This window comes from Bufo bufo, chromosome 1 (genome assembly GCF_905171765.1).
Source record: "Bufo bufo chromosome 1, aBufBuf1.1, whole genome shotgun sequence".
Taxonomy (NCBI): Eukaryota; Metazoa; Chordata; class Amphibia; order Anura; family Bufonidae; genus Bufo; species Bufo bufo.
Window position 1 is genome coordinate 10,743,705 of NC_053389.1, and position 24,961 is coordinate 10,768,665.

General features: G+C 41.0%; 1 protein-coding gene across 1 annotated transcript; it reads right to left on the minus strand.

The window, feature by feature from the left end:
* Positions 1-22,356: 22,356 nt before the first annotated feature.
* LOC120986784 (phospholipase A2 inhibitor subunit gamma B-like) lies at positions 22,357-24,251 on the minus strand. Its single transcript, XM_040415490.1, has 3 exons — positions 24,111-24,251; positions 23,287-23,430; positions 22,357-22,534 (listed from the first exon to the last, which is right to left on the minus strand). The coding sequence occupies exons 1-3, from the start codon at positions 24,172-24,174 to the stop codon at positions 22,392-22,394; spliced, it is 351 nt and encodes a 116-aa protein (XP_040271424.1). The 5' UTR covers positions 24,175-24,251; the 3' UTR covers positions 22,357-22,391.
* Between the last annotated feature and the right edge of the window lie 710 nt (positions 24,252-24,961).

Consider the following 24,961-nt stretch of genomic DNA (forward strand, 5'->3'; position numbering starts at 1 on the left):
AATGCGCTCTATACTGTGCAAGTTGAGGAGCGCTATCGCTTCACCCTCTGAGGGTAATAGTTCCACTGTGGCAGGCTCAGTACTATGAAGTGGCTTTGGGCTCTGGCATTAGAAGAATTTTGATATCTCTAACTTTTTAGTCTAACCAGAATGTCTATTACTCTGTAATTCTTCTAGCGCTGTTCTATAGAAAACAGTAGGTTTAAAGAGCACACCAAATGCTTGAAAATTACTTCTTTATTAACTTTTCTTCATATATAACACTGCCACACTGCCACCTCCACAGCAGATAGTCCATGTACAAAACATGTGTTGAATAAAGTATCACAAATAGTGGTATGGATAAGATGGTGGTTCAACTGTTCAATCTTGTCATTCAACAAAACATGGTGGATTTATTTCTCTCTTCAGTATCTGTACTCTCACTTTAAGTTATTTAAGCACTTTATGATCTCTCTGAGAGGTATATCTGAGGATAAACAACTTGGTTTGTAGTTTGCTCTATACAATTGCTTATGATCTGGTATGAGCAGTTCGCAGTTTGTATGCAATTTGCAATTTGTGGTTTGGTGGAACTGTAAGTAAACACATAACTGGTTCAGTATACAGTTCTGATCACTACATTAACAATAGGAACAGTATATAACTGTTCTAAATACCTATTTTTGCCTCTTGATTCCATAAAACACAGCTCTTAGTGCAGTGAATGTCTGTTCAGCTCCTCTCCTCTGGTGTAATGATTCCAGCTAGGGGAATTTCCCACACAGGCTGAGTGTAAGATTGGCTGTGATTGACCAAGACTCCTGCTCAGTTTGAGGCTGGCTGTGATCGGTCTTACCTTCTGCTCAGTAACAACAATTTAACTCTATGCTTTCTGTTGTGTCTGCTGTGTCATTGAGCTTACCTACATTCATATAATGAATGTTAAAGGCATATTATCTTTTTTGCTTCTGTGAACACAACCAGGGCCGGACTGGGACAAAAAATAGGCCCGGGCATTTTTGACTGAGCAGCCCAATCACATGACCCCCAACAGGCCCCACCCCCTTGCAGTCTAGGGGCGGAGCCAAAACCGGAAGCACAATTGAGAGGCAGGGCCAGCCACCAGTAAGATAGGAAGGCTTCAGCCAACACACAAGCTTCTTTGGGGGTCCCCAGGTGACATTAGGGGTCTTAGTACGATCCGGCCACCTAATCCAGCAGAAAATGCAAGGAATCGACTGGACACAAAGCACAGCATGCAGCGGTTTATGTCCCGCTGATTCTCTGCATTTTTCCCAGATTGTGGCCGGATCTCTGCTGTACCCCATTATAGTCATGGGGCTGGCGGGCAGTCTGTCTGCATCCAGCAGTGGCGGATCCAGTGAATTCTCAGCTGGAACAGCCGCCAGGATCACTAACGCAGATGTAGCCTCATACAGCGCCCCATACCTCTTACATCCAGTGACGTCTCCTCTGATGTAGATGTTCTCTTTCTTCATCTTCTCCATTCAGACCAGACCACCATGATAATTTCTTTCAGCCATCTCACGTCTCTGTAGAGTTTGACAGACATCTTAGTTTCCTACTTTTCCATCATCCTCCAATTAACATCCCATCATGCACCCCCCAATACTGAGAAGCTGTGCTCCCCAAAACTATACTGCAAAAAGATCTGTGCTAAGCTGATGCTGTGCCAGGTGCCCCCACAGTAATGGTGCCCCCACAGTAATGGTGCCCCCACAGTAATGGTGCTCCCACTGTCCCAACAATAGTAATTATTTCTTTGCCAGAGTGCACTTAGTAGTAATAGTGCTCCTACAGCGCCCACAACAGTAATTGGGTCCCACAAGTAATAATGCTCCCATAGTCCCCCAGTTGTAATAAGGCCCACCATAATGCCCCGATAGTAATAATTCTCTTTATAATGTGTGACAGTAGAACCCCCCCCCTTATAATGTGCACCAGTACAAAAAATGCCCCGTTGTGTGGCAGTAAAAAAAGAAATACCTCCTCTTAGTGCCCCCAGTAGAGCCAATGTCCTCAGAGTGCCCTCATGTGTTCCAATGACCCGTACTGTGTGCCACTACAAAAAACACTTAGTGCCACCAGTTGAGCTTAGGTGCCCATAGTGACCTTATAATTTGTGCCAGTATAAAATACTCCTATATAGTCCCCCCAGAAGATACCCCCATAGTGCTTCTTCCCCGTCTCCATAGTGCCCTCCATAATGTGGCACTATAAAATGCCCCTATATAATGCCCTCATAGTGCTCTTGTCCCCCACTTCTCCATAGTGCCCACCTATAATGCGTGCCAGTGTACAGGGCCCCCAGTAGATGCCCCTATAGTGCAGTCATACACGCACTCTCCACATACATGGATGCAGTCATACACACACTCTCCACATACATGGACGCAGTCATACACGCACTCTCCACATACATGGACGCAGTCATACACGCACTCTCCACATACATGGACGCAGTCATACACGCACTCTCCACATACATGGACGCAGTCATACACGCACTCTCCACATACATGGACGCAGTCATACACGCACTCTCCACATACATGGACGCAGTCATACACGCACTCTCCACATACATGGACGCAGTCATACACGCACTCTCCACATACATGGACGCAGTCATACACGCATTCTCCACATACATGGACGCAGTCATACACGTACTCTCCAGATGCATGGACGCAGTCATACACGCACTCTCCACATACATGGACGCAGTCATACACGCACTCTCCACCTACATGGACACAGTCATACACGCACTCTCCACATACATGGACACAGTCATACACGCACTCTCCAGATACATGGACGCAGTCATACACGCACTCTCCACATAAATGGACGCAGTCATACACGCACTCTCCACATAAATGGACGCAGTCATACACACACTCTCCAGATACATGGACGCAGTCATACACGCACTCTCCACATACATGGACACAGTCATACACGCACTCTCCAGATACATGGACGCAGTCATACACGCACTCTCCACATAAATGGACGCAGTCATACACGCATTCTCCACATACATGGACGCAGTCATACACGCACTCTCCACATAAATGGACGCAGTCATACACGCACTCTCCACATAAATGGACGCAGTCATACACACACTCTCCAGATACATGGACGCAGTCATACACGCACTCTCCACATACATGGACACAGTCATACACGCTCTCTCCAGATACATGGACGCAGTCATACACGCACTCTCCACATAAATGGACGCAGTCATACACGCATTCTCCACATACATGGACGCAGTCATACACGCACTCTCCACATACATGGACGCAGTCATACACGCACTCTCCACATAAATGGACGCAGTCATACACGCATTCTCCACATACATGGACGCAGTCATACACGCACTCTCCACATACATGGACGCAGTCATACACGCACTCTCCACATACATGGACGCAGTCATACACGCATTCTCCACATAAATGGACGCAGTCATACACGCACTCTCCACATAAATGGACGCAGTCATACACGCACTCTCCACATACATGGACGCAGTCATACACGCATTCTCCACATACATGGACGCAGTCATACACGCACTCTCCACATACATGGACGCAGTCATACACGCACTCTCCAGATACATGGACGCAGTCTGTAGAATAACGTCCAGCATTTCTCTATTTTTCAAGAAATGCTTGAGATGGAGCCCAACAAAATGTGCAAAGTTCGTGATGAAAGGTAAAAATTAGAAGGATTTAATTCTCATAAAAAGAAAGTTACAAAGTTTAGAAAGAGAATAATATAGCACAGCAATAAGTCTTGAAAGGTTATAAGCAAGCAATTAAACAATTAAAATAAGTGAAAAAGCTTATTTCCCCAAAGTAACGTGTATGTGTGAGTCTGTGTGTGTGTGTGTGTGAGAGCAACAGGTGTCCGTCTAAGAATGCTCTGCCTATGTCATGAAACAAAGCCATTTTATAGGTTGACTCTTCATAGAGTTACATTGTATCCTAAATTTACCATTCTAACAGACATATATGGTTAACAAGTAAAACCCCTTACATCATGATCTTCTAAGTATACCTTATTTGTAAAGCTAATAATAATATGCTGAGAAGGAGGATGCCTAATCTTCCAAAATGCTATTGTCGTCTCAACCTGTCAAAAATTGACATTCAACACAAGTGCTGACCTCTCATGGTCCTTGAAATAACCCTAGCCTGCTAAAATGTGTTAGTTTATTATTTTACATTTCCCCCTGATTATGATTTGAAATATAAATCTTCAATCATAACCTCCTAATCTAACGTAATTACTCATCATTCGTATCTCATTCGTATCACATTTACTCATTGACCATGTTATAGCACTTGGTTGTTTGATCAATTTTTGATTCAGTATTCCATATAGAATTGGTATACTGAGTTCTTTTTAACATTTCTTTCAAAATGTTATCTCCTTTGTTAATTTCCTTTTTTATATTACTATATGTTTTCCTAATCCTATACATAACAAAAACTTGATAAATAATACACAAAAATATAATAATAAATATAATAATAATAGGATGGGATAACGTATTCTCAACTGCTGTTTGTGTAGAAGATTTTGACCACATATTTACAGATTTCATCAATTTTCCCCACCAAGATGTTCCAGACATGATATTACATTCATGTTCTATTTCTGATAATTGTCCTTGTTTATGATTAAATGCAATTTCTGCTTCTTTTATTTGTTCACTTAATATTTTTAAAAGACCTTTATTTTTTTTAATTTCTTTAGTCCACTCATCCCACGGAAATTTGTCAATTTGAGTGAGATTAAATTTCATTGGAAGGATTTTCAATTGGGTTGTATTTATGGAAGAAATATTGAGTCTTCCTAAATTCATAGAGATTGCTCTCCAGTCTCCTTCCAAACAATATAAACCCTTGGTTAAATTCTCGTGATGTACACAAGAAGAAAAGAATGCTACAACCTTTTCTTTCTCAGACATCACTTGTACACAAACTTTGTTTGGACCAACTTGAGTTACCAAATCATGAATTGAGTATACATTCTCAATTCGTGCATGGCAAGAAGTTTGATTATGGAAACAAGAATGATAAATCTCCTTATCTTGTTCTGGTAAACAGATTATTTTAGAAACAAAGTGTAAACATGAAGAAAGATCCAATTGTTCTATATGAGTACCATCATATGCAAATTGCGTATATTGCAATTGATAAAAAATCAACTGTGTTTCACTCACGGGAACTCCTAAAACAGTTACTGGAACTACCATTTGTTCTCTTCCAGCTACTGGAATCAATGAGGTAGCTATACATGTGTTCTTATTACATCCTAACTACTTATTTACCCATAAATCTATGTGTCTCATATTATAATTATATTTCATAGGTAAATTTTCCAATAAACCAAGTGGAGTAATTCCACTTTGTAAAGCCTGAGCCATTATTTTTAAATTTGTAGAATATTCTATTTGGATTTCCATACATGCTCTGGCTACTTCTGACTCTTGTTCATTTTGGATCAAACCTAAAGTAACATCTTGAAGATGTGAAACAGAAGATCCTAAAACAACTACAGAATTAACAATCATTTTCTCTAAAAGTTGGTTTAGACTTTTCTGTACTTTAATTCCTTTCTTTTCCAGATAACCTATGGTTTTTAAATCTGATTGTAATGAATTTACATTCATTGTATTTAACAAGCTTCCAAAGGTACCTATTCCTCCTAAAATACCTTCTACTATACCTCTTTTAGTTCTGGTTTGCTTGGAAACACTCTTTTTAAACCATCTTTCTAAACCTTCCTCCATATTAGCAAGATGCTTTCCACATTTAGGATATTTTGATGATATTTTCCAGTCTGATATAATAAATGTCCACATTATGGTGACATATTTACCATTCCTCAAAAGAGGCTTGGACTGGAAATGGTTAATCTGGAAAGGACTAGATGATTCAAATTTAACTTTGGTACAAATATTTTCTGTAGGTGACCATACAGTAACATTTACAGTTTCACATTGTTTATGGTTGTTTATAGTTAATATGCAACACTGATAAATTCCTGAATCTTTAGGAGATGGATGATCTTGATAAAATATGAAGTTAATGGTTATGTTAACTACAACAGGTTCCCTAATTATTTGGAATCTCCAATTTTTCACCCAATCTTCATCAACCTTTCCTGTTATGGGAAGAATTGATGGATCCATTATTTTTACATAGTTCTGGGTTTGAAACCAAATTTCCTCTCGAGATTTTCCCACTTTTCCTAATGCTATCTTATCATTTGTGAGATCTCCGGACCATGTAGCTGGCTCATTTCCTTTTATCACAATACTCCAGTATAATATATCTATTGATGTACATTCCCATGAACCAGTTCTATTGTTATGTATGAATGTTCCTTGTAATTGTGTGAACTTTGGTTTGGGTCCTGCTGTTACATGTAATTCAATGTGTGTATCATGTCTGAAGTGTATTTCAATACAACAGCTAGCACCAAAACCCATACAAAGACTTCCGGAAATGTCTCTGGAATTGTCCTGAATTTGTTCTTCCAGAAAATCCTCAAGACGAAATCCTCTTCTTCTTCGTGTAAGGATTGAAGTCTCTTTGTCATGATTATTCTTTTTATCATCAAGGAATTCTGCGAACGTAGCAGTTGTAAATATCATCATCAACAATGACATTCCCATCATGAAACAGCTTCTCTGAAGACATCCTTGTTTGTTGTGGATTGTGTACAACGTGAAGAGTTTCATTCCCTGTGAAGAAAAGCAGTATCATTATTTTGGTACATACAATTTACACTGATCAACATGTACCCACAGTTTTTGTTGTCTGCGAGTATTCTTTGAAGCATTTGGTGCTCTTTGAACCAAAATCATTACTTGTCCCCTAGTGTCAATTATTTCGAAGGGACCTTCCCAATTGCTTTCCCAAGGTCCACTCTTCCTGAAGGTCTTAATCATTACAAAAGCACCTTTTACAAATTTAGAAGAGTGAGGTGGTATCATGCGTTGCATTTTAGATGCAGCATATGGAAGAATTGTACTTAAATTCTCCTGCAATAACTGTAACCACCTGGACCTTGCTATTGCATCTTTTTGAGGTGTAGACAAGAATGGTTCGTTTGGGAATATTAATGGCATTGTTCTTCCCGTCATTAATTCAAATGGAGTATACTGTGTTGTAGAGGAAAAGGTTCCTCTTATACTCATAAGAACAAAGGGTACTGCATCAACCCATGTATTTCCTTTGTCTAATAACATTTTTGCAATTCTTGTCTTAATTGTTCGGTTCATTCTTTCCACAATGCCTGCAGATTGTGGGTGATACGATACATGGAACTGTTGTTGTACTCCTAGAATAGCACAAACAGTTTGCATGATTTTTCCTGTAAAATGACTTCCTCTGTCAGATGTAATCATTCTTGGGATCCCCCAAGTACAAAACACATGATTTACCAATGCCCTTGCTGTAGACAGAGCATCATCTTTCCTGACAGGTAAGATCTCTACCCATTTTGAAAATACATCCACCACCACTAATGCATACCTGAGTCCATGTTTACCTGAAGGTAGAGGACCAATGTAGTCTATCTGTAATGTAGACCAAGGACCATCAGCAGGTGCAATTTGTAAAAGTGGAGGTTTTTGTCCTTTAGGTCGTGGGTTGACTTGAGCACAAATGAGACATGACTGAACAACATCTTGAACAGTCTTCTCCATTTTGTCCCAATAAAATTTCTCTTTGAGAACTCCTAACAATTTTTCCTGACCCAAATGACCTAAACTCTCATGATTGTATTTGGTGAATTCCATTTGTAAATGTTTTGGGACAACAGGACGCAATTCCCCCTGACAGTCATGACACAAAACCCCGTTTTCGCAAACAAAGGGAGATTTTGGATCAACCTGAGAAGCAGCAAGGGACGAATCCTTCGCTTGTTCTTCTGCAAAAGAAGGAAAATGCGTGTCTGTTTTCCTCACTGGTAAAGCTTTCAAAGATTCAATTTCTTCCTTCAACTCTCCTGTCATAGCTGCTTCCTTAGCCAATGTGTCTACAGTGTTGTTTCCAATAACTAACTCATGTTCGCCTTTCTTATGTGCTGGGACTTTGACTATAGCATAGCTATTAGGATTTTTTGAAGCTATATTGAATATGTCCTTGAGTGTATCACTATGAACCAGGACCTTGTTAGAGGAATCTACAAATCCTCTCCTCTCCCACACTGGTAAATAGTCTGTCAGTGATCTCACGACATATGAGCTGTCACTATAAATGACCAATGGATTCTTGTTTTCTTTCTCATCTATTGTCAGTACAGTCTTGACTGCTTCTAACTCTGCTCTCTGAGCTGAATAATGTCCTGGCAGTCTATGCTGAACTGCATATCCTCTTTTGGGATACAAGATAGCATAACCTGTATAATACTTTCCCCCTGAACAATATCTTGAACCATCAACAAATACTGGTTCATCACTGTTCTCTGCATCTCTCCTAAACAAGCTAGGATAGGATTCATAAAATGTTTCTGAACATTCATGAGTTTTCCCTTCATACTGCATTAATTGAGGAAGTACATACTTGGCCTTGTGATCAATCTCAATTTGTTTTGATGATAAGGACAACAACCAATGTGCAAATCTTTGATTTGACACACCTGGGAGGTTTTTCTCAAGGAGAAGTTTTAGTGTGGAGTGAGGAGTCTGCAGAATGATTTTGTTAAATCCAACAATGTGTTCTGTTGCCTTAACAGCAAAATAAACACCCACCAAATGTTTTGCACAAATTTCAAACCCTTTTTCCACAGGTGTGAGAAGCTTAGAGAAATAGCCCAAAATCCGCCATTCTCCCCCTTGCAACTGCAAGAGTACAACTGACACAGCCGTGTCCGAGGTGTGAACCTGCAAAGCAAAAGGTGCCTGAGTCATAGCTGTTGACAATGCTGGAGAGTTTTGCATACTTCGCTTTAAAAGTTCAAATGCCTTCTGTTGTTCCTCTTCCCATGGTCCAAAAGAGTCATCATCATTATTTTTCAAGAGATCATAAAGAGGTTTAGCTTTTTCTGCAAAGCCTTCTATGAATTCTCTGGAAAAGTTTACCAGACCCAAGAAATGTCTCAGAGCCTTGTGTGATGTTGGAATGGGAAGAGAAGCAATAGCCTCAATCCTTTCTTGAAGCGGCTGTCTCTTTCCTGGACTGAATAACACTCCAAGATATCTCACTTCATTTTGCAAAAACTTGACTTTTTGGGTATTCAATTTCAAACCTGCTTCATGCAACAATGAAAACAATTCTGCTAAGAGAGACAAATGCAACTCTTTATCCTCAGTGGCTAAAAGAATATCATCAACATATTGCAACAGACAATCGGGTCTTGAAAATTTGGACAATACTTTTGCAACTGCCTGATGAAATATGCTAGGTGATAAATGTGCTCCTTGAGGCAATCTGCAAAATACATATTGCTCATCCATGAAACAAAATGCAAACTTGTATTGACAGCTCCTTGCAAGAGGAATGCTGAAAAAACCATTACTGATGTCTAAAACAGAGAAAAACTTTGCCTTAGCATTCAGTCGTGCCATCATGTCATGAGTATCTGCAACAATGGGTGCCACATTTGGGGTATACTTATTCAGCAATCTTAGGTCCAATAACATTCGGTATGAACCATCAGGCTTCACAGTACACCACAGTGGATTGTTTGTTACTGAATTTGCCTTTCTAATGACGCCTTGATCAAGCAGTTCCTGTATGATTTTAGACATGGGACCAATTGATTCAGGTGGCAATTTGTACTGCTTTTGGGGAGGAGGGTCTCTCCCCTCCACATTGACTAATACATCTTTCATTGTGCCCACATCATTCCTGAATTGTGCCCACAAAGAAAGAGTACATTGTACAATTTCTTTTAGAACTTCATCATCACCAGTTTCTGGCCACAAATGTTCAGAAGAAACAACTTCGGTTAGGCAAACAGTACCAACATGACTGTATACAGTGGGATCAATGACTACAGGTTTAGATCCATCAACATCTTTCCAGATCATCTTATTTCCTAAGTCAATGACCCAACCCCATTTTTTCATTAGGTCAGTTCCTATGATGTTTTCAGAATTAGTACTATGCCAAATGTCTATTTTAGTTTTCAGATAGCCTGGTATTTCCAAATTAACATTCTGTGCTAAAGTCGATTTAGTTCCGCTCTTTCCACTGAAACCAACAATTGTACAAACAGGTGCATTTGGAGTTAGAGGCAAATCCTGTTTAGTCACACTTAATTGAGCTCCTGTGTGAATGAGAAATGTCACCTCTTTGCCCTGTAAGGATCCCCTTACAAAAGGTCTCCCACACTCATCTAATGAAACTGGAGCTACTAATTCCAAAGGACGAGGGGTCAGAGTTTGTTCTAGTCATGGGGAAGGTAACAAACCAGTTGTCTCCTCAATCTCATTACCATAAGATTTCCCCTTGTACGAATTATTCAATGTTAATTCTCTAATTTGTCTTATTAAAGGTGCATATGGTGATTGTGACTGATCCTGCTCTGGAGGAGGAGCAGTTGGCACAAAACCATTTTCTTTCCCTGCATTCTGTGTCTCATTTAGGAATTTCCTACATTGCCATTTTAAATGTCCTATTTTCCCACAATAATAACAAGTAACTTGTCCTCTTTGAAATGACACCTTTCCTTTCTGTTTATATTGGTCTCTTTTCATGGGAGGGTTTGATTCAGGACGATTTGAATTTGTTACCTGATTTTCATCCTTTTTTTGGACTGCAGCAACTTTGACCTTTATACTACTTTGTTTTATTGATCTCCTTATTTGATCAATAAATGTTGCCGCTTCCTGTAATGTAGGCTTTCCTAGTGCTAACTCCCTGGAGACTGGATCAAGATATACAAATGACTTTATCATTGCAGTGGGTTCAGAACCATCCTCAATTTCCATGACCATTCTATACGCCTGTTCAAATTTTATCAAGAATGCAAATGGATCATCCTGTAAAGTGGGCTTTAACATGTCAAGGATTTCAAATGTAGGAGTAGATTCTCCAGTAGTAAATAAAAGTAGTTGCCTCAATCGATCTGCTGGGGAACTATGTACTATTTCGTGCTCACCATTTATTCTTGGCGTGGTCTCTAATCTCCTTGCCATATCTGAGGGAAGCCATACTTTAAATACTTTGTTTTTCTGTTCATTATTTAGATTGAACTTATCAGTATTAGATTCAAAGATATCAGCATTGTGAAATGCATCCATCTTATCAGTATAAGCTGGGATATCTTTACAAATTTTTATTAACTGATCATGTATTTTTAAATTTAACTTGGCTGCCCTGTCATGTAATTTCCTCCTCCTGACTTCCTCAGCCTCTATGTCTTCATTTGCATCAGCTGGACTAGTGTCTGGAATGTAGGATGCACCCGTATCTATGCCACTTTTTGTAATAATAGAAACTTGTTTCGTACGATGGCATAATTTTGATATGAGCTGTGTCCTAGTTTCCATCTGATCTTCCAGATCTTCAATGTGTTGTGCCAAAATTTGACACTTTGGACAATCATTAAAATCATCCTCTTCTATGTGTTCCTGTGTGTCTGTATCATGTGTGTCTTTATTATTCACACATATACTATGTGTCTGAGTCTGTGGCTGCCTGTCTTCAAGAACTAATGTATTGAATATTTTCACCATATGTAATACATTCCTGAGCTTCTTCTGCAATTTATCCATACACAACAACTTTTTGTCAATACTTATGTTTTCTTCTTCACATTGACTATATAAACTTGCCCATAATTGTGCATTAGTATGACTACTTACAATTTTAAACTCCAATTTACTTTTATCTGAATAAGAATTAAGAAATTCCATTACTTACTCAGGTACCGTCCTTGATGTCCCCTTCTCGTCTTGTTTCACAGTCTATGGAAGGATCTCTGTGTAGTTTCCTCACAAGCCTCCGTCTGTAATACGTCTGGGAAGTGACACTTGCAACAGATGTATGTGTGGCTCAACTCTTCTTCTGTAGGTTCGTTGTTGTTGTTTTCCTGAAGCTTGTAATAATAGTAATTACTCTCTTGGGCCCACCTCTTTACAAACTGAAGGAATTCAACAAAAATCCGCTGGCTCGCCAATGTAGAATAACGTCCAGCATTTCTCTATTTTTCAAGAAATGCTTGAGAAGAAGCCCAACAAAATGTGCAAAGTTCGTGATGAAAGGTAAAAATTAGAAGGATTTAATTCTCATAAAAAGAAAGTTACAAAGTTTAGAAAGAGAATAATATAGCACAGCAATAAGTCTTGAAAGGTTACAAGCAAGCAATTAAACAATTAAAATAAGTGAAAAAGCTTATTTCCCCAAAGTAACGTGTATGTGTGAGTCTGTGTGTGTGTGTGTGAGAGCAACAGGTGTCCGTCTAAGAATCCTCTGCCTATGTCATGAAACAAAGCCATTTTATAGGTTGACTCTTCATAGAGTTACATTGTATCCTAAATTTACCATTCTAACAGACATATATGGTTAACAAGTAAAACCCCTTACATCATGATCTTCTAAGTATACCTTATTTGTAAAGCTAATAATAATATGCTGAGAAGGAGGATGCCTAATCTTCCAAAATGCTATTGTCGTCTCAACCTGTCAAAAATTTACATTCAACACAAGTGCTGACCTCTCATGGTCCTTGAAATAACCCTAGCCTGCTAAAATGTGTTAGTTTATTATTTTACACAGTCATACACGTACTCTCTACATACATGGACGCAGTCTCCACATACATGGACGCACTCATACATGCGCTCACCACATACATGGATGCAGTCATGCACACAGTCACCACATACATGGACACACACATACACAATACACATATATAGACACCCAGCTTTCCTGCTGTGCCTCTCCCCCATACACTACTGCCTCTGCACTTGTGCCATGCAGGATAGCAGGGAAGCTGAATGACATTTCATGATATAATTCACCCAGCTTTCCTACTGTACTGCAGGTCACATGTGCACAGTCTGGGAAAGCTGAATATAACCCCAGTTCCCCTGCTACTCACATCACTGGCGCAGTTGTGACAATCCAACTGATGTTCAGCATGGTGGGCAGGAAAGTTCAGGCTGCAGGAATCGCGGGCAGAAAAGGGGCGGGGCTATTATAGCTCCGCCCACATCGGGCCGTCCAAATCCTGGTCACCACTGTCCATGATAAGAACTAAGGAGGGGAGAGGTGGAGCAATGTCACTGATGTCAGGAGGTCAGTGACAGAGTGCAAGTGCAGGAGAAGTCAGCTGCTCTGACAGGGGCCCGGGGTGACGAAGTACAGTAACTGCTCTCGGGCCCCGAAGCAGCTGCTTCCCTGATAGTTACGCCACTGGGAAGCGCTCATCTCCACTCCTGCCCAGCTGATTGTGTTCCGCCCGGCCCATCAGGCGGCCCGGCCCACCGGGCAAATGCCCGGTCTGCCCTATGGCCAGTCCGGCCCTGAACACAACATATAACTGTTACATGACATCCAAAAAACATGAAGTCACAGTAAATAACTCTGCTTTTGTCTTTAACATATAAAGATAGGAACTGTATTAGGGTTATTTGCAGGTCTAGCTGTATAAACATATAAGCTATATTAGCAACCTAGGACAGGTCCTAGCTCGCCAGCTACATCACATACTTTTACCGCTCACAGACATGTGATATTGGAGCATTTTCCTCAATAAATAAATTCTAATATTTTTGACTCCTTTGATTTGGTTCTTTGTCTACTATTAGAATTTGTGAGAAAATGTGATGTAGTTTTAGGTAAAGTTTTTGCAGAAATATAGAAAATTCTGAAGGGTTTGCCAACTTTCAAGCACCACTGTATACTTACAATTTTATTTTGTTTCTCTTTTCAGATGCAGAGGAATCAAAATATCCTGTGCATTTTCACCTCGTAGTCATTCAAAATACAATCCCCGTTCTAAATATTTATAACACCAGGTGGAGTTTTAGAGCATTGCCTAATTTTATTTTACTTGCAATACCACACCTAGCCACAGGGTGTGCTGTAGAAAAGCATGTTCTACAGCTCACCGTGAGGTCTGGAATGGTATTGCAAGTCATAAGATATGCTATAGTGAAAAATACTATCACTATCTAAAAAATTTGGCAAATTTACAGAATCTCTGAGATGAAGCAGAATTAAATTAGCTTCTTATGCCTCACTATATGTCCCTGTCTTAAAGGAGTATTCCCATTTGGAGATTTATAACATACCAATAGGATACACCATACACATCTAATAGGTCCGGGTCTCGCTTTTTGGGCCCAATCCTATTTAAAAAAATTGGACTCCAATATGAATCGAAAGCTGAACATCTGTGGCTACCCCTCTATTCACTACTATTGAACTGAAATCTTTGGAAGTTCTATAACAGTAATTTCTCTCCATTCATGACTGGCCCCGTTCTTGAGATAGGAATAGGTCCCAGAGATGACACCCTCAGCTCTCAGACATTTATGGCATATTCTATTAAAATCTCAAGAAGGATCAGGAGGATATGCCCTAGTGACTATATCTATTGTAAGAGTTAGGTAGCGGGGTGGTCGGTGAGCACGCTCTCTTGAGCACAGATTCCAGGCAACCTCAGTTTTCCATCAACTGTCCAGATTTATTGCCAGCTGGTAGTACATAAAATAAACATAAACAAACAAAATTCTATGCCTGTCTGGCTCTAACTATACAATGAGGAACTCCTGACTAACCTGGTGCCAGCCTAACACTGGACACCAAACATAACCCTATTGTTTGTACCACCTGCTATACTCATAGAGACTCCAAGCAGTTCTGTCCCCAGGCAAAGAGAGAGAGAGACGTGTCTCCATTCTCAGCCTTATATCAGGCTAGCACACCTGAGTAGTGAATACCTGACAGCCCAAAACCCGGACTGTCCGGATGGAGTGGGGCCCCACCCTTCTCTCCCCACTCCAGCAACACAGGCCCTAAAAACCCGGGTTTTTATTTTAGTTTTTTTTTACAAACCCGAATTGCAGAGAGGTCTGCGTAGACCTCTGCTGAACCTTTTCCTGGTTGCTTTTTAAATGACAGAAGTGAAGAACATTGGGCACAAATAGACCCCGTCCACTACTTCTCCAGACACTCTGTCACACTATATAATGCCCTAATCAAAATACTAGTGGGTTCAGGTGTATCCAGAAATGGCCTTCAAAACCAGCTTTACGGATGCGACAGGGGAAGACCTAAGCCAGTTATCCATCCACAGAGAGCTGTTTCAGGGTCTTGCCCCTCATCAGTGCAGAGTAGGATTCTGGCTAACCGTCACATCCTTAACCCCTTCACGCAACATCACGTACATGTACGTGGGGGAATGTGGTGCCTCACCGCATTCCCACGTGCATGTACGTGATCGGCTTTCACTGTCAGCGCAGGGAGCGAAGCGCTGAAGCTCCAGTGAAGCCGGCGTGCTGGGGTTGCTAGGCAACCAGAGAAGCCGGCAGGAGCTGTATTGTAGCTCTGACCCGCCCACGATCGCTGTGATTGGTCCATTACTGCAGAGGGACCAATCACAGCGCATCGGGGCAGGTAAGAGGGGGTTAGGGAGGGACTATGTGCTTCTCCTTCTCTGATCGCCCCAATTCCTGTCAGGGAAGCGATCAGAGAAGGAGATAGTGTGAAAATATTCCCCACCTATGACGAGTATACTCGTCATGGCGCACTGCTACTTAGCGCGCCATGATGAGTATACACGTCATGGCATAAACTGTCACCATGTCTGCAGACATGGTGACAGCGCTGAGATCCCGGCTGTCACACACAGCCGGGCACCTTAGGTCAATGCCGAGGGGGGTCCTGTGACCCCCCCATGTCGGCGATCGCTGCAAACCGCAGGTCAATTCAGACCTGCGGTTTGTAGCGGTTTCTGATCGCCGCGGTCCCTGACCGCGGGGATCAGAAACTTTACTATGCCCAAAATAAAGCTTTTTCACCCCCCCTGCACCCCTGAATGATGTTATGTGGGTGGTGCAGGGGGGGTGTCGCAGGCGGTGGGGAGGTGCGGTAAGCTGCGGGAGGCGGGCGGTGCGGCAGGCGGGATCGCGATCCCCCGCCCGCCTCCCTTTCAATGATCGTTGGCTTCTAGTGGGGATACCAGGGTGCCAGCACATTGCTGGCACCCTGGTATAAACGGCTGACATCTGCGATGCGATGTCAGCCGTTTAACCCTTTCCATACAGCGGTCCGTACGGACCGCTGTATGGAAAAGGTTAACAGCGCAGGGAGCTCTCTCCCTCTCTCATCGGGGGGCTGCTGTGCCTTTGCAGCCCCCCGATGGGAGAGGGAGAGAGCCCCCCTCAGCCCTGTACTTACCCTTCCCCGTCTGCGCAGTTCTGACCAGTACTGAGCAGACGGGGAAGGTTCCCATGGCAACAGGACGCCTCTCAGGCGTCCTGCTGTCCATGGTGCTGAACAGATCTGTGCTGAAAGCATAGATCTGTTCAGACAAGTGTAAAATACAGTACAGAACAATATATATACAGACATCAGACCCACTGGATCTTCAAGAACCAAGTGGGTCTGGGTCAAAAAAAAAGTAAAAAAAAGTGAAAAAAGTAAAGTTTCAAAAAAACACATTTATCACTGAATAAAAAATAACGACCTGATCTATAAAACGGTCATGTTACTTTCCCCGCACGGTGAACGCCATAAAAATAAAAAAATAAAAACTATGAGGAAATTGAAATTTTGCCCACCTTACTTCCCAAAAAAGGTAATAAAAGTGATCAAAAAAGTCGCATGTACGCCAAAAAAGTACCAATCAAACCGTCACCTCATCCCGCAAAAAATGAGCCCTTACATGAGACAATGGCCCAAAAAATAAAAAAACTATGGGTCTCAGACTATGGAGATACTAAAACATGATTTTTTTTTTGTTTCAAAAATATTATTGTGTAAAACCCTGATAAATTATAAAAAGGTAGACATATTAGGTATTGCCATGTCCGTAAGAACCTGATCTATAAAAATACCACATGACCTAACCCCTCAGGTGAACACTGTAAAATTTTTTTAAAAAAAACGGTGTCAAAAAAGCTATTTTTTTGTTACCTTACATCACAAAAAGTGTAATAGCAAGCGATCAAAAAGTCATGTGCACCCCAAAATAGTACCAATCTAACCGTCATCTCATCCCGCAAAAATGATACCCAACCTGAGACAATCGCCAAAAAACTGAAAAAACTATGGCTCTCAGACTATGGAGACACTAAAACATGTTTTTTTTTTGTGTCAAAAATGATATTATTGTGTAAAACCTAAATAAATAAAAAAGTATACATATTAGGTATCGTCACGTCCGTAAGAACCTGCTCTATAAAAATAGCACATGATCTAACCTGTCAGATGAACGTTGTAAATATTAAAAAATAAAAACAGTGCCAAAACAGCTATTTTTTGGCAAATTTATCATTTTAATTCATTTTTTCCCATAACAAAGCAAGGGTTAACAGCCAAACAAAACTCAATATTTATTGCCCTGATTCTTTAGTTTATAGAAATGCCCCATATGTGGTCGTAAACTGCTGTATGGCCACACGGCAGGGCGCAGAAGGAAAGGAGCGCCATATGGTTTTTGGAAGGCAGTTTTTGCTGGACTGGTTTTTTGACACCATGTCCCATTTGAAGCCCCCCCGATGCACCCCTAGAGTATAAACTCCAAAAAATGACCCCATTTTGGAAACTACACCCCTCAAGGTATTCAAAACTGATTTTACAAACTTTGTTAACCCTTTAAGTGTTCCACAAGAGTTAATGGCAAATGGAGATGAAATTTCTGAATTTCTATTTTTTGTTACTTTGCCTCACAAAAAAGTGTAATATAGAGCAACCAAAAATCATATGTTCCCTAAACTAGTACCAACAAAACTTCCACCGTATCCCGTAGTTTCCAAAATGGGGCCACTTTTTTGGAGTTTCTACTCTAGGGGTGCATCAGGGGGCTTTAAATGGGACATGGTGTCTAAAAACAATCCAGCAAAATCTGCCTTCCAGAAACCATATGGCATTCCTTTCCTTCTGCACCCTGCCGCGTGCCCATACAGCAGTTTACGACCACATATGGGGTGTTTCTGTAAACTACAGAATCAGGGCCATAAATAAAGAGTTTTGTTTGGCTGTTAACCCTTGCTTTGTTACTGGAAAAAAAATATTAAAATGGAAAATCTGCCGAAAAAGTGAAATTTTGAAATTTAATCTCTATTTTCCATTTATTCTTGTGGAACACCTAAAGGGTTAACAGCGTTTGTAAAATCAGTTTTGAATACCTTGAGGGGTGTAGTTTCTTAGATGGCGTCACTTTTATGGAGTTTCTACTCTAGGGGTGCATCAGGGGGGCTTCAAATGGGACATGGTGTCAAAAAAAACAGTCCAGCAAAACCTGCCTTCCAAAAACCGTATGGCATTCCTTTCCTTCTGCGCCCTGCCGTGTGCCCGTACAGCGGTTTACGACCACATATGGGGTGCTTCTGTAAACTACAGAATCAGGGCCATAAATAATGAGTTTTGTTTGGCTGTTAACCCTTGCTTTGTAACTGTAAAAAAAATATTAAAATGGAAAATCTGCCAAAAATGTGAAATTTTGAAATTGTGTCTCTATTTTCCATTAAATCTTGTGCAACACCTAAAGGGTTAACAAAGTTTGTAAAATCAGTTTTGAATACCTTGAGGGGTGTAGTTTCTTAGATGGGGTCACTTTTATGGAGTTTCTACTCTAGGGGTGCATCAGGGGGGCTTCAAATGGGACATGGTGTCAAAAAAACAGTCCAGCAAAATTAGCCCTCCAGAAACCAAACGGCGCACCTTTCACTCTACGCCCCGCTGTGTGGCCGTACAGTAGTTTACGGCCACATATGGGATGTTTCTGTGAACATCAGAGTCAGGGCAATAAAGATACAGTCTTGTTTGGCTGTTAACCCTTGCTTTGTTAGTGGAAAAAATGGGTTAAAATTGAAAATTAGGCAAAAAATGAAATTCTCAAATTTCATCTCCATTTGCCAATAACTCTTGTGCAACACCTAAAGGGTTAATGACGTATGTAAAATCAGTTTTGAATACCTTGAGGGGTGTAGTTTCTTAGATGGGGTCACTTTTATGGAGTTTCTACTCTAGGGGTGCATCAGGGGGCTTCAAATGGGACATGGTGTAAATAAACCAGTCCATAAAAATCAGCCTTCCAAAAACCAAACGGCGCACCTTTCACTCTACGCCCCGCTGTGTGGCCGTACAGTAGTTTACGGCCACATATTAGGTGTTTCTGTAAACGGCAGAGTCAGGGCAATAAAGATACAGTCTTGTTTGGCTGTTAACCCTTGCTTTGTTAGTGGAAAAAATGGGTTAAAATGAAAAATTAGACAAAAAAATGAAATTCTCAAATTTCCTCCCCATTTGCCAATAACTCTTGTGCAACACCTAAAGGGTTAACAATGTATGCAAAATCAGTTTTGAATACCTTGAGGGGTGTAGTTTCTTAGATGGGGTCATTTTTGGGTGGTTTCTATTATGTAAGCCTCGCAAAGTGACTTCAGACCTGAACTGGTCCCTAAAAATTGAGTTTTTGTAAATTTCGGAAAAATTTCAAGATTTGCTTCTAAACTTCTAAGCCTTATAACATCCCCAAAAAATAAAATATCATTCCCAAAACAATTCAAGCATGAAGTAGACATATGGGGAATGTAAAGTCATCACAATTTTTTGGGGTATTACTATGTATTACAGAAGTAGAGAAACTGAAACTTTGAAATTTGCAAATTTTTCCAAATTTTTGGTAAATTAGGTATTTTTTTGTGCAAAAAAAATAATTTTTTTGACTTCATTTTACCAGTGTTATGAAGTACAATATGTGACGAAAAAACAATCTCAGAATGGCCTAGATAAGTCAAAGCGTTTTAAAGTTATTAGCACTTAAAGTGACACTGGTCAGATTTCCAAAAAATGGCCTGGTCCTTAAGGTGAAAATGAGCCCGGTCCTGAAGGGGTTAAAGTGTAACTGTCATTCTTTTTTTTCTTTTTTTAATGTGTAGGGGTAGTGACTACTAAACATTTTTGTAATATACTTTAGTTACTGAAATCGTACATTTCTATTAGAAAAATAGCTGTAAAGTGGCCCATTTTAAGCCTTAACAATGCTCCTCTGTCTTCTGTTTACATAACACAGTGTTAGCAAGTCTCCACTGTTATGTAAACAGAAGACAGAGGAGCGTTGCTAGGGCTCAAAATGGACCACTTTACAGCTAATTTTCTGGTAAAAAGTATGATTTCAGTAATTAAAGTATATTACATAAATAGTCTGTATCATTGCTCCTGTACATTACAAAAAAAAAAAAAAAAAAGAATGACAGTTACACTTTAAGGCTTGAAAAAGAGCTGGATCTTGATATGGTGGATCTGGTGATCTCTGTAATGAGGACACCCCTATGCTTGGTTTTCCTTCCTTTGAGGGATATCTGGCTTTCACTGTGTTGTAGACCCATAACTGGGGCTCCACGGTTATTTTACACGTTACTGTTTCCCAGGGAGCTCTGCACTTTGGATTGCTTTCTTGAGACTCTTAAATGAGGCTCCACAGTGTTTTTTTCCTAGCTGGTTTCCCTAAGATCAGCTATTGTTTTGTTTGTCTCGTCTCTGCTAATTGGCTGAGAAGGGTCACCTGACCTATCCACTCTATGCGACTCATAGAAAACATTTTAGAGCATTTTATTTTCAGATTTCAAACACCAGAACATAGATTTTAGCCAAAAAAATTGTGAACCTGCCAACAATCCCGCTTTTTGAAGGTCTGTCCAGTGAACCGGACTTGTTTTCACACAGAACGAGGAGAGGTTTACAAATCTCCCACCATTCACGTTTTAAAGGTTAGTAAGTATGGAAATTCCAGCCAAAAAACCATCGTTTTTTAACATAAATTCCACAGAAATCGCAGGACGACCAAAATCCTGCAGATCCGTATGGACATTGTACATGCAAAGTTTAAAGTTTACAACTGGAGATTGATCGACCTTGTATACAGGTGTTTGAAACAAATGGGTTGGCCATTTTTGAAAGGGACCCTACTTGAGCTCCATATCTGGCTCAATTAACTTGGCTCAATGTACTTTATATAGGTAAGATTGTACGAATATCTTAAAAGGGTTGTCAAGGTCCTGGGAACAGATCACCTGTCCTTAGGATAGCTTATCAATAGCAGATGGGCAGGGGTCCTTGTACATCTGGACTACCGGGTGTCGGACCCCCACTGATCTGATAATGATGACCTATACTAATGAAAGGTCACCAATATCCAGAACCCAGACAAAAACTTTCAAATCCTTAGCCAGTTTCTGGGGCATAAATCCTGACTGTGGTTCTAATGACCTGAACTAACAGCATCATGATTCGTGGCCATAATTTGGGCCTAACTCTGCTCTAAGCCAAGAAATTCAGAGGATTAAGGCATTTACGCCATACTTGCCAACTGTCCTGGAATGTCTGGGAGGCTCCCGGAGACCTCCCGCTCTTCATGAACAGTTGGCAAATATCACAGGTGCTGGGAAATCCTCCCTGATTGTGTGTAGTGCCAGGACTTGCGTCATCAGATCTATTCTTGTGCCCTGTTGTGGGGCAGCAGTAATAGGGTGGGGCCTATAGGTAAAGTTGGAGTGGCTGAAAGGTCACAGCAGTAATGGGGGCGGTGTATTTTGTAAAGGGGCATAAAGGGCCATGGCTTTGTGACTAATATACCCTCTTCCCTCCTGCATCAGTGCCTCTAAAAGTTGAGTATGATCTACCCAATATTCTTCGATAACTGTATTATAGAAAATGGTAAAATTTACACGCTGTCTTTATTTGAAAGAAAATTCTTAACCACCAAGAATGTAACGGTCATAATAAGAGCGGGGCCAAAGCGAGGTTTTGCAGCCCCATTGCACACACAAGTGCTAGTGACACTTTCACGTGTGGTGCTGGTGGGCATAAAGGTAACGCGGGTCGTGTAATACACAGCTGAGTTGTTGGGGCACCGGTAGGAATTGGCGATACCGGTGGTAAAATTATAGCTCTGGGTCAGGGCATGGATTGTGGTTCTGGTGCCAGTAGTAATAATGGGTGCTGGACTACTGGTGCTGACTGATGCCGGTGTACTAGAAGGACTACCAGTACTAGGATTGATTGTGGCATTGCTGCATCCGATACTTATATTCATTTTCCCGGTGACGCTGGGTAGGAATTTGCGATATCGGTGGTAAAATAATAGCTCTGGGTCAGGGCATGGATTGAGGTTCTGGTGCTGGACGACTGGTGCTGACTGATGCCGGCCTACTAGAAGATCTAACTAGGACTGACTTCGGCATTGCTGCATCTGATGCTTACATTTATTTGCCCGGTGGCGCTGGAGGTGGCAGTGCCCGTATAGTTGGTGCACATGTTCTCAGTGGCACATCCTGCCATGGACAGCACTGGATTCGGGGGCTCTAGGAAAAAAAAAAAGAAAAACATAATCTCATAGACAGTATTGGTCAGAAATGTAATTCATGAAGGTTGCCCTGATATGATTCGTGAGCTCCCATGAGTAAAGGCCAAGGATGAGGCACTGGCACCTCTCCTGTAAGACGGGAACCTAACACTTAATACTACCTGTTATGTGCAATAATGGCCACCAAAAAATTCAGGGAGTGCAGGTTTCACATGCATGCTGGGTCCACTCTGCGTTTTGTCATTTTTGGTGCCAAAATGGCCTCCATTAAATTCAGGGAATGCAGGACTCACTGAATTGCACTAGAAATGCCACACGTGACCACTTGGTGTGCTATTTAGAGAACACACACCTATTACTTATCTTACCTTTGGTGGTTCTAATACCACATGTAACCTCTTGGTGTGCTGTTTACAGAACACACTCTCTCTTGGTATTTACTTGTGGTGGTCGTAATACCACATGTGACCTCTTGGTGTGCTGTTTACAGAACGCACTCCTTTCTCTTGGTATTTACTTGTGGTGGTTGTAATACCATATGTGGCCACTTGGTGTGCTGTTTACAGAACGCACTCCTTTCTCTTGGTATTTACTTGTGGTGGTCGTAATACCACATGTGACCTCTTGGTGTGCTGTTTACAGAACGCACTCCTTTTTCTTGGTATTTACTTGTGGTGGTTGTAATACCATATGTGGCCACTTGGTGTGCTGTTTACAGAAGGCGCCCCTCTCCTATCTCTTTGTACTTACTTGTGGTGGTACTCATTGAGTATGTAGAACATCGGGTTTCATTTCCCATGCACTGGATTTTGGTATCCGGCACACATGTGGAAGATGTTAGCGAGAAACAAGAAGGGCAGATCAGACCATTTTTATTTGCATTTCCAGATGATACTGAAATCAGAAAATTAAGAAATATACAAATCAGTCAATGGGGTCACTTCAATAATACAAAAGAACATCGTAATACATCATGATAGTGCTGAGCGAATCAAAGTTAACGAAGTGGAATTTGATCTGAATTTCAGGAAAAATTAGTTTCGCTACGACTCTGAATATCTTGGCGCTTTGTGGTAACGAATCAATTTTTCCTGAAATGGCAGTAAAATTAAAAAAAACATACTCCCCTCATCCATTTGAATGCAAAGAGGCCGTCACAGCTATCTTTATTGAAGAAAACATGACAATTTTTGTGCGCACTGACGTCACCATGTCATTACGTTGAGCGGGCAGGCGTGGTGATGTCAATGTGCACCCCAATTGGCACTTTTCTTCAATCAAGATGGCCACGGTGGCCTCTCCACAATCAAATGAATGAGGTGAGTATATATTTTTCATTTTTATCCCTGATGGGCTGAATATAGAGTTAAATGATGGGGGCGGCACGATCGCTGTTCCCCGTCATTGCGCCCGCTCCATACAATGGAATGCAATTCATTATAAAGTAATTCGGACAAATACAATTTCTTGATGAAATTTGGTGAAGCAGCAAATCAAATTTTTAAAAACGCAGTTCATCTCTACATCATGAGAACTGAAAAATAAAAATCTAGGTTGGGGGGGGAGTCAAATACCTATTGGTGCTACTGGAGCGCATTTATCAGCCTTGCAGCAGGCGGTGTTTATTTCTACCGTCATGAACTGATTGCTGAGACTCTTCCGATTGCATTCAGACGACTGTCCACATCCTCGCACAACGGTGTAAGTCGTTAGTCCGTACGCTTTGACTACATCATCAACACATAAAGGGTTAACAACAGTGCGGTCTCCAACCCTCTAATTATAACAAAAGTGAAAGGATGAAAGTGAAGAGAGAGAAAATGAGAGGGAAGGGGGAGTGTGAGATCAAGAGAAGAAGGGAGAAGGAAAGAAAAGAGAAAGAAGGTAAACTGAGAAGATAGAGAAGACGGGAGAAGAGAGAAAGATATGAAAGGAGAACTGAAAGAGAGAGAAAGACGAATGTTAAGAGAGAGAAAATAAGCCAGAAGGGGTAACCACCCAACCTGGGACTAATTATCTGTGAATCATGTCTCTGGTTTAGTTCTAGCATGTTTATAATGTGCCTGTCATGTTTATTATATATCTACTGAGGTGGCATCGTCCCCAGAGGAACCCTTCAATGGGGGAAACACGTTGGGACACCTAGAAGGGGAAGCTTCACTCTCCTGCAACTCCTTTTTTAGAGTTTATCTTGCAGGCCAGTATAGAGCCCCCTAACAGAAACCTTTTATATTATTGTGCACTAGTGTGCACTTTATGTTGGGGATTATGGGTTATATTTATTGTGGGTGACCTTCACCCCATACCCATAATTAATTATCTTCAGGACTATCGTATGTATCAATCGTCTAAATGTCACGGTGTGGTTCACTGTGACAGTTTTGACCGTGTAGGCTGGCTGCAGGCTCCCTTTCATACTGGCTGC